General features: G+C 47.1%; 3 protein-coding genes across 3 annotated transcripts; 1 reads left to right on the forward strand and 2 right to left on the reverse strand.

The window, feature by feature from the left end:
* Window positions 1-1,802: 1,802 nt before the first annotated feature.
* KD926_005172 (fungal specific transcription factor domain-containing protein) lies at window positions 1,803-3,582 on the reverse strand (the record flags this gene model as incomplete). Its single annotated transcript, XM_053095482.1, has 2 exons — window positions 1,803-3,091; window positions 3,183-3,582. 2 exons carry the CDS (start codon window positions 3,580-3,582, stop codon window positions 1,803-1,805), a joined length of 1,689 nt encoding a protein of 562 aa, XP_052949854.1.
* A 1,748-nt stretch (window positions 3,583-5,330) lies between these two features.
* KD926_005173 (questin oxidase family protein) lies at window positions 5,331-6,819 on the reverse strand (the record flags this gene model as incomplete). The annotated part of the gene is made up of 4 exons (XM_053095483.1): window positions 5,331-5,422; window positions 5,481-5,891; window positions 5,951-6,610; window positions 6,666-6,819. The coding sequence occupies 4 exons, from the start codon at window positions 6,817-6,819 to the stop codon at window positions 5,331-5,333; spliced, it is 1,317 nt and encodes a 438-aa protein (XP_052949855.1).
* Window positions 6,820-9,471: 2,652 nt separating this feature from the next.
* KD926_005174 (uncharacterized protein) lies at window positions 9,472-10,327 on the forward strand (the record flags this gene model as incomplete). Its single annotated transcript, XM_053095484.1, has 2 exons — window positions 9,472-9,930; window positions 10,097-10,327. 2 exons carry the CDS (start codon window positions 9,472-9,474, stop codon window positions 10,325-10,327), a joined length of 690 nt encoding a protein of 229 aa, XP_052949856.1.
* Window positions 10,328-10,508: the final 181 nt, after the last annotated feature.

A 10,508-nucleotide genomic window follows, 5' to 3' on the forward strand; every position in this document is an offset into this window, starting at 1 on the left:
GAATTGTGTTAGCCGCAAGTACGGAAGCGACTCTTCATATCACATGCTCTGTTAGCTTTGGAGTAATTCGGTGCATGAATATGAAAAGAAACCCACAGACTCAGATAGCTGTCGATCAGGTAGTTGATGAACTGAAGAAAGATGGTAATAATTCCGAATCTAATCAAAATACCAGATGCCGTGGGAACGATGGACTGGGTGTATCCTGTCCACCCTAGCCTGAATGGGATATTGCGGTATTAGATTTCTGCTCTCAGGACTGGGATTCGTTCAAGGCCTACCAATACACGCCAAGGCAAAAAGCGAACCGCCTATCACCGCCGGGTAGTTGTTTTTCAGGCACTGCGGCATCATGAGTACGGTTTCAGACTGAAAGAACGAATAATCCTCCGAAAATCTCTCCGATGACCAATGACAAGAATGGCAGGCTAGCTTTTGCTGTGCCCATCTTGTGCCTATCTTGGAAAATTATGGGAAATGCGCCAAGTAAGGCATACATTAACCATAAACGAATGACATGTAAATAGTTACAAGGAAAACTATCAGCTCTGTAAACAAGATATGAGCTGGCCGGAACAGGTATTGGAACACGAGGTCTCGCCAGTTCAAGCTTATCTCTTCATGTTCTGTATGGAAAGCCCAATGTCCATGTCGTCGTTTCAGTGCTTTTGCTTTCTGTGCTAGAACAACTGGACGATAAGTCTCATTCTGAAAACAAGGTAGCAATATGGTCCCGGCCCATCCCATAATTGCAGGGATATACATGGTCCAGCGCCACCCAAGTTCATTGTGTATCCTGATAAACCCGCCCACTATTGGGGATAGGGATGGTCCCGCAAATACAGCCATTGCGAATGCAGTAATGGCTACTCGTCAGTAATAGTCATCGAAAATATTCGCAAAACACGCCGGAATGATTGAAACGGGGCTCGCCGAAAACAGCCCAGCGAAGAACCTGGTGAGTATCAGAGTCTGTACGTCTTTTGCCGTTGCCGTCGCCGTCGTAAAAACGCTATAGCCAAACATGCCGATCTTTTGAGGACATTCACGACCTATTCTCTCGGAAGCTGGAGCCCATAACATTGGACCAGATGCGAATCCCAGGATATATAGGGTCACGCCCAACGCTGGAATAGACAGACCTCCGCAAGGAATTCCGGATACTGTGCCGATTCGAATGGCAGGAGCCGTGAACTACCTATTCTAGATCTTCATGTCTCCACTTTTACGCTGCCAAAACAGACGCTGCAAAGAAAGGTCGGAAGGGGGTTTTAGTTTTTTTCCCCATCATCAGGAAATTATTGAGCAAACATGAAGGAACGGCTGGTCCTTTGATATCCAGTACTTGCTAACTGATTCAAAACAATGCCCGTCATTCAAATTAAAGCGCATGTTGAGTTGCTTTCACAACTGTAATTGATCTTCGGTGGGGTCAAGCCCATCATTTGGGAGGAACATCCTCATCATGACTTGAAGGCGAAGTGGGTTGAGGTGGCGGAGTAGGGATTGTCAAATGCGAAAGCCGAGACGCGAAATGCGAAATGCGAAATGCGAAATGCGAAATGCGAAATTAAAACGCTGACAAAGCGTCACCGCATTAGCCATTTTTCGGCAAACTTTGGGCGAAAAGATGTGGGTACCAACCGTGCTGATAATTTTTCATTTGTCAATTTGGCCCAGAAGCGAAGGCTAATTTTATTGCAATATAGAAGCTTGGAAGTGACGATTTTAAATCCAATCCCTGACTTTTTATGCTGGGCCAAAAAGCGGGTACCTGCAGCTAGGGCGTGAGCTTCAAATATTCACCTTGTATCGATATGGGAATTAATCGAATCAAAGTTCAGAAAACCACCATCCATTGCCGGAAATGCGTGGACGGGGTGGGCTATCAGAGAGTCCCATATCGAACTCAGACCATCTGAAGTCGCATAATACTGCTGATGGGGCAATTGAATTTCATCAAATCCAAGTGGCGTTGGAGAGTTCCCTTCAACAGGGAGAGAGATTTGGTCAGACCGCAACTCTTCCCAGTTTCGAGATTGCGACGAACTTTGAGGGCCGAGAGCCGCTGTACTGGAGATACTGCATCCGGGACCGATGTGAAATGTATCAATCTTCATCAAGGTCGTTCGCCAGACTCGTGCGACCTCCCAAATTTCACTTGCCCGTGATACCCACTCAACCCCCCAGTCAAAAAGCTCAACTGCATTTGGACCCCCAGGTATGATCTCGGGCCATTTCTTGGCGTAATAAAGTACTGTTGTAGCATTGAAAACGCAATAGCATGTAAATGGAACCTGTAAATCTATCCCATGATGAAGAAGTTGTCTGATAAGATGGATAGTGTTGAGGGCGCTTTCAGCCAATTTCTCCGCACTGGTCTCCCACCAATTGGTGCAGACTGGTTCGGCAGAGGTGTTAGTCTCATCAGACCCCCCCTGGGAAGGACCGCCATTGATGATTAAAGGCAGACACTCGCGGTGCAGGAAGATGGATGTTGAGTAATATATCAAATTCACGAAGGCATACCGCTCACCATGTCTGCGAGATAGGAAAGCCGGTAAATGAGAGTCGGTAGCTGAGAAATGCACGCGTGAAGATTGAGCTTCTCGCCAGTCCTCAAGCACCGTGAGGCTACTACTCCAGAATGAGTCGTCTCGCCAGGAGAGCCCCCTCGAGGCAGGCGATCTTTGTGTTCTTTGACCAGAAGAGACCCATCGAGAAACTTCAGACCAGATATTGAAACCCTGGATAATCAGCGAAAAATTGATTTCGAATCCTGTGTTGCCAAGTCTTTGGATTTTCGGGGGGTCTGAAAACTCAAGATCAAGAACTTCCAAATATTTCAAATCATTTTCTGGGCGGACACCGAATATGAAATCTTCATCAGACGACGGAAGAGGCACGTGGTACAGCCTTGAATGGAAACTCAGTGAGCGAAGATCTCCGCATCCGAGCATTGCCTCTGTCATTAAACATGACCATAGTGTCCGTCGGGCCTCTTCAACTTGCGTCTGAAGGACGGCGGGTCTGTGCGTTTTAGACCGGTATAGTCGTGCAAGGGTCACTGAACAAGCTCTGGTCGCCATGCCTGCCTTCAACCATCAGTTCTGGCAATTGCGGAGGATAATGAAGTGAATTTAGAGGAAAATAAGTGATGAAGCAGAGGGTAGAGCACGCACCGTTATATGTCCACGACTGGCCGCCTTTTCCAGAACCCCAATCATGAAAGCTCAGCAACAGTAAAGTCTGGGCGATTGTTATGTCCAAACTGATCACTATCTGGGCAGTTATCTTGTGTCGTAGGTAGGCAGCGAAGTGTTCAGATGCAGCAAGAGGACCACCATGTTCGTGTATCAATTCTGGGATAAACCGCGCACATAAAGCCATGATGCCACAGAACCTCAAATCCAACGGGTTTTTTCCGTAAATGAGTTTGAGTAGCGTAGGTCCATGAAGGAAGCTGAACATGGTAAAGCGTTGTTGAAAAATTTCGGTTGCGTTCAAAACAACCTTTCGATCGAGTCCCAGAAGAGGATCATTGGGAGGAGCAGAGGAGGGTGCGGTGTCCGAAGCCTCCATCATTATAGTAGATACACATGGCAGATTGGTATTGATACTATCGAAATTCCGATCATTGTGGCTGGGGTGATCCCTAAGAAATGTTCCAGGACCTGCATCAGGCCGTGGACGATTTTGCGTACGAACTCTTGCGCGACAGTCTTGGGTCAACTGTGGCCGTTCATGAACCTTTTTCTTAGCTTTCGGTACGCTCAATACGCACTGGCGAATGGGATTTGAGGCACAGGCCTGGCAAGGGGGCATGCCATCATGACGACATTTGATTTTCGATCTGCGGCACCATTGGCAAGCGAGAGTGGTCCTCATTTGGCATGCAGCTACTGTCTTCTGTTGATTTCGAGAATTGTGAACTCCAGCTTCAGAGATAATGATACCCTCAAGGCAATTTCGGGACAAGGTTTCAGATTATGCGATAATCGTCGTTGTGGATGGCAATGACTGGCGCCTGGTATGAATTGATTGAACCGAAGAGGATATTAGTATAATTGAAGAGGTCGCAGTGGCCCGTAAGGTGTGTTCAAGTTCGGCGGTTTCCACTTAAAAGGCTGCGCTCAAGTCTCAGCTGTAGACATGGAAGCGGAATGACCGAGTGTGCAATGGCATACAGTACGAATGCAACTGGACTCTGCTACCTGCGAAAGTCAGGGAAGGGGGAAGGGATGAGAGAAAAGCTACGTAAGAGAAGGAAGCAGGAAGCAGATGAGGCTACCGCCTGCTGGCATCACATGACTCTCCTCTTCTCTCCAAACAAGCGGTAATTTTTTCTGCTGCCACCAAACCCGACTGAAAGGCTGGCAAATCGAGCTCCAATTCCGCATCAGAGAAAACCACCGCGGAAATAAAAGAACCCTTCGTAAATATTGGTCCTCGTTCACTACTCAACTCGCCCTCACGATGGAAAGGCCAAAGAGTTAGAATCTTAGTCAAGGATTGAAGCGCTTCACCCGATGTACAATAAGTAGGTTAACCCAAATGCTTCATTGCTGACTTCTTCATTATAACAGTAAAGGATTTCCGTGAAAAGACAATTTCTAGAATTATACTCGGTGATTTCGACTTACTGTCTCCTTGCCACCGACCGCGATAAAATAGTGGAGAATCGTACGGTCTGTCCAGTCAGCGGGCGAGGATTAGCCGACAACTTGCTTTTTTGGATTGGTGACCCAGGCGAATGACTCTATCTAGATCTGCAGCCAAGGGTATTGAAAGCTCTGGTTATCCTCAAGATGGGGGTGGCCGATCAGTTCAGTTTCGGTGACGCTAATCTAGCATGCGATCAAATCCTCGAAGAAGACAAAACAGCTTGTAGAATGGTACTATCGGCATGTTTGTTAAATCGAGGATTCTCTATCCAGCCGTTAACCACCGGAAGAACAAATGACATTCGACAAAGGAGTACACAATCCGGGGTGGGCGCCCAAAAAGCATGACACATAGCAGCAGATGTTCTCCGAGGCATTTGACAGGATGGGGAATTACCTAGGAAACTCTCCAAGTTCGCGAGTGATGGACGATCCATCTCGGTCCTATTGAAGATGCGATATGCTGCTTACGCCTGAAGTAAGTGCATTTGATCCTGAATCGGATAACCCCAGATACTACGCTAGTAAATGAAAACTTTGATATCTACATACCAGTATATATTACTAAAGGCATATACTAGTTTACATGATTGTATCATGAAAAATAAAAAGTAGAGCACCGCATCTCGTTACCAATAGTTTCCTGGATCGCTGGTAATTTGTGGTCTATCTCCGAGGCCCAAATTTGGCCCAAGGCTCGGCAAATCCGGCCCCTCGAACCCAGATATCACTGAAGATAACACCTGCAGTATCAACGGCTAAGGGAATTTTCAAATCAGAAAGGCTTCTACCCAGGGGGCCATCGGCACCACTTACCCATATTCCCTATCTTCAGCCACATGTCTCCAGAGACTGGAAGGATATCACTGTCAAGCTTTGTCTCATAAGAATGACTTAACTTTTCGGCAAAAGCGACGGTACGAACAAACTTCGCTAGGTGACCATCATCTGAAGGATGAAGATAACTCTTGGAAAAGACTTCGGGCCAGCCCAAATGGATTGGGTAGTTTAAGATGTCGTCGACCTGTGGCTCTGGCATCTTTCGAGATGCCCAGATCAAAAGATCCATTCGACCTTTCATTTCCAAAAGCCGGCTCTTCACAGGGGTTTCAATGTATGGTAGTTCCATGAATGCCTTGAAGAAAATGGAGAGATTGACAGCATGAATGAAGAAAAAATCCAGCTTTAACTCCTTTTCCGGGTTCTGGGCCGTGGCGGTCCAATAGACTGTGTGGAGGTGTCAGAAAGAGATGTTTGGGTTTGAACCAAGGTGCGGAGGGACATACTCGCCGTGTTGATCATTTCCGCAAGCCTTTCCGGTATCTTGTCCTCTGGTACAGACCACTTGCTACAATGGTGAATGATCGTTTCGCTCGCCCGCTTGAGGATGCCATCTTCAAAAACATCTGTGTCTCCGTGCCTAGACGCATTCCTGACCGTTTCGTCGGCGCGCATCTCTTTCATTATCTGCATGAGAGACTTTGCGGAATATGAGCTGGCTGCCGCAGCAGTTGAAGCAAGATCAAAGAATTGATCACTCAAATAGTCTTGATGAACTGAGGCCTGTGCAAGAGCTTGCGCAATGATCGCAGGCTGCTGAAACTCGATACCGAAGCCAAGATGGATAATTGGATGGACAAGACCTGCAAACATTCGGGAAAGCAATGATTCAGCGATCTTATCACCACCAAACAGGTAATCCTTCATGACAGCCGGAACACCCTTAGCAGCAATCTCACGTTGGAAAAAGGCAAGGTAGTTGGAGTAATGTTCCTCTTGGAACATGTACTTCATGAATTCGTCTTTGTCAGAGAAAGACGCGACGATCTTCTCGTCCCGCGGATAAGCGGGCCGCTGACGCTTATCCTCTCGCTCATATTGTAGCTGTATCGTCTCGGGAGACGCCCCGAGAGCCCAGATTGTGAGCATAAAATGCGCAATATGATCTTTTTGTCCGTTAATTACGGCTGCCGCAGTGATAGGAAAATATTGAAAATTTACCGTGAAACTGAATCTCATTGAGATAGATATGGTGATTTTCCATATCATGCTGAAGAACCTCGCTCACTTTGCGCGCGGACGCCAAGCTCAAGTTCGCAGTACAGAATACTCCAGTATTCTCCGGTGTGATCCAAATTTTGGTTGAGGTAGCCATCTTGGAAAGTATTAAGCGATGCCGAGGAATTTTGAACCAGCGGTTGCCAGGGTTTGAACTGAGACTTATATGTCTTTGAAGTCCCTGCCATTTGAATAATTGGTGACGCTTAGATGTGTTATAGGCTGACAAAGGTCCCAGCATTATTCCGGAGGCGAGACCAGTTTTAGGCTTTCGGCTTTCGGCTTTCGGCTTCAATGCCCCACATCACAAACTCAAGCGCTGAATCAAACTCGACAAGTTGCGTCTTTGGATAGCATAACAAAAAAACTTAGTGCACCCCACCACTTCCGCTCTATTGACTACGTTTCTCTCTCATTTAAAATCTGTGCCAAGAAAACCTAAAAAAGATATAGACCTCCATTTTCCTGCTTCACTGCGAACTCTTCCGTATAAGCAAGTTCTACAGCCAAAGAAAAAAAAGAAAAAAAGCGCTGAAACGAAACAAGAGTATTCGTCATGATGGCTAGAAGGAGGCTGTTCTAGTTCGGTTCTGGGCAGAATACAAAACCTAACGCTAATTCCGTTGCAGAAGACGTCGCAGCATTGGATGATTTCTCGGTAAAGGGTTGCTCCACAAATCCGACTAGTTATGACTATCGATGGTGACAGCCATTTCTGGCGCAAAAAGCTATCATTTTCGGAGTCGTTTTCATGGGTCCTCATATTCTAGTTGTAATCATCTAGTCTATTTTCCGTCTGAATGGTGTACGGGAGTTCTATTCTCCTTGGAATGAGCAACAAGCGGATATCGAGTCAAATAGCTTCGCTGGACCATGGCCGCTTCGGGCCTGGGCAACACCAGCGACTCCGCACCCGATGCACATCAACGGCATGACGCTGGAACACCATTCGATGTAGCAAGGCTACTTCACAGCAGTTGCACTTGAGTGGCTCTTCTTTAGATGAATTGCGTCAAAATGGCGCGTAACAGATCCAGGATCATGAAACATCTGGAAACGAACTTTGTCCGGAAGCCCTTCACTCGCGAAGCATTGAAAGCAAGCCTCTGGCTGCTTAGCAGTTTCTAAGTATTCAGTAGAAGCACGCGTACAGAGACATGTACCTTGCATGGGTCAATATCGTGATTAGGGTTTGAAAGAGCATCGGATATACCTACGTTACGGAAGGCAATACAGTACGTTATTCCTAGGACCGCAGCGTGGGCTCCTCGGATGCTATCACTAGCCATGTCAGGGATATACATGAGGCATACACGCTAAGCGGAGGACACGGACCCACATGGCGCATCTGGGTTCCCCTGAACGCGAGGAAGCTATACTCCCGCGGTTGGGGGCCGACGGGCGGTGGAGAGCAGCAAATGCCAAATTGGGGCAAGCGGGATCGACTAAACTGGATACGGGTGCACTTAACCCAAGATGGGTGTAGTGGGTCTGATCACAGTTTTTGGAATAGCGCGGCGCCAAACCGTATCGGGCCACACTAAACCGGAATGGGGCACCGGAGGGCGGGCACCAACCCCGATCGAGAGGGGTGCCGGATCTGTTATCTCCTGAGCCAAGAACTTCCCGATACGGACTTCCGATACGAACTTCCCAGTACGGAGAAATCTTCCTGAATGCATTCCTGCCTGAGGCAGAGCCTCAGTTAGTACATAGAGGCCTAGATTCTCGCTCCTAGATAGCCTTTCCTCTCCATGGGAAAATTCCTTGACTACGAGTCATAAACAAACTAGTCTTTTACTAGGCTCCTTTGTAGACCGTCACATGATGAAGGTCCGATTCTTTCAATCTAGCTGCAAACGGTGGTTTAAATACATGAAGAATAATAAGCAATCTAGCCTAAAAAGGCAGCTAGAAGAGACATAACTTTTGAACTATGGAAATAACAGAAAAATCTGCATAATCCTCGGGGATCGGTAGTTACCAATACTGATGTCCGGAATAGGAAGGTCTCCTATGTAACTAGTGGTCACATACGGTTGACAATCTTGTTACTGAACTAAAAGAGATACAAAATACCTAAGATAGTTAGTGAGAGTAGCATATCCGTTAAATTAAAAAATCTTATCGATTTGCGAATATAATGCGCTCTACAGGAGAAATTATGGCCCCATTGAGACAAGAAGCCCGAACAATATTCTCAATTGAAAATGAAAACGACTCGCTCTAGAAACTGTTAAAAACGTAGATAGAGAGCGAGGGAGAGAGCGGAAGATACGTTTTACAGCTCAAGTTTAATTTTATTTAGTAAAGTTATATTCAATAAATTCTATATTTCAGTCTCCTTTGTTTTCGCTTTTAGGAATGCTAATCTCTCTTTTTCGTTACTCAGTATACCAGTATTCTGTAGATCCTTTATCTGCTCGGGAAACGTTTCATTAAAATGATACAGCTAACTCATATAAAAATTTAGATAATTTATATCGTAAGACTCGCAAGCGATAGATGCAGTTTTTTACATCGTAAAGACTGTCACGTTATAACATCCGAAATCTGCCTACAGAATTGATAGGCTCAGTAAAGTATATTGGTACAAGCTGCAGTCCTAACTATACATTGTATAATCGAAATAGCGATAAAGATTGTCAAAGAAAGACAGGTAGTCTCTAACCTTCCAGCAGGTAATTAGGAGGCGGACCAGTTGGCTAAAGAGGCAGCAATAAGGGGTCCAGGCGGACAGGGGATAGAGATGAACTGGCTGCTGGCGGCGGCCAAGCGAAGGATCCAACATGGGGCCCAAGAGGCATGGTTGAAGGCGTGGCAGAGCGACCGAACGAGTCGCCCTACGAAGCGTCTGATTAAGGCCCCGAGCAAGGGGGCACTCCAATATTGGAGAGGTCTACGAAAGGCAACGAGCTCGGTGATGATCCAGGTCCGTACAGGCCGGATCGCACTGAATCGCTACCTGAACCTGATCAAGACCCGCGGTACTGCATACTGCGGATGCGATCTAGGCACGCAGATCCCCCAACATGTCCTCATGGAGTGCCCCCTATTTTACGAACAGCGGCAAAGAATGTGGAGAGAGCTGGAAAGGAGAGGACTGCGGAGGACGACAGATTTCTGGGGGATCGTAGGAGACGCGCGAGCCGCACCAGCGATAGCTTCATTCATGATTCAGACACAACTCCTGGGCCAGTTTCATGCGGTAGATACTGAAGCTACAGGAGTCACAAAAGAGTAGGATCATCGGGATCCCGAGGACACATAGAGTACTATATCCGGAGGAGATGAAGGACGCACAAACAAGCAGCACGGGTCCAGGCCCCGGGTTGCCGAGTCTTGAATGATCGATTGACCAATTGACTTCGCAGAGACGGAGATGCAGCGAGGATGCGGTAGAGGAGCGGAGGCCCGGTAGGAGGCGGCGAGTTGAGATGGAGTACAGCGAAGCGGTGGCCAAACGTGGGGAGCATGAGGCAGGTGAAGGGTTGACACCTGGCCGGCTAGGTAGCGGCATGGTGATGGGGACCGCCGTGGAGGTGTTGGAGATGATGGAATGGTACAGTGGACGAGGTCGACGAGGACTGACGTTGAAGCGCTGACTTCTATACAATTCTTCTTCAGGCCGCGGCATCTTCGTTTCTCGCTGTGCGAGCAATCCTGCATAGCGGCCATTAGATAGGCTTCGCTAGGACAGGTCAATGAATTCTACTACTACTACTACTACTACTACTACTACTACTACTACTACTACTACTACTACTACTACTACTACTACTACTA

The sequence above is a fragment of the Aspergillus affinis genome (genome assembly GCF_023601865.1).
Source record: "Aspergillus affinis strain CMG 70 chromosome Unknown NODE_255_length_16312_cov_100_785648, whole genome shotgun sequence".
Classification (NCBI taxonomy): domain Eukaryota; kingdom Fungi; phylum Ascomycota; class Eurotiomycetes; order Eurotiales; family Aspergillaceae; genus Aspergillus; species Aspergillus affinis.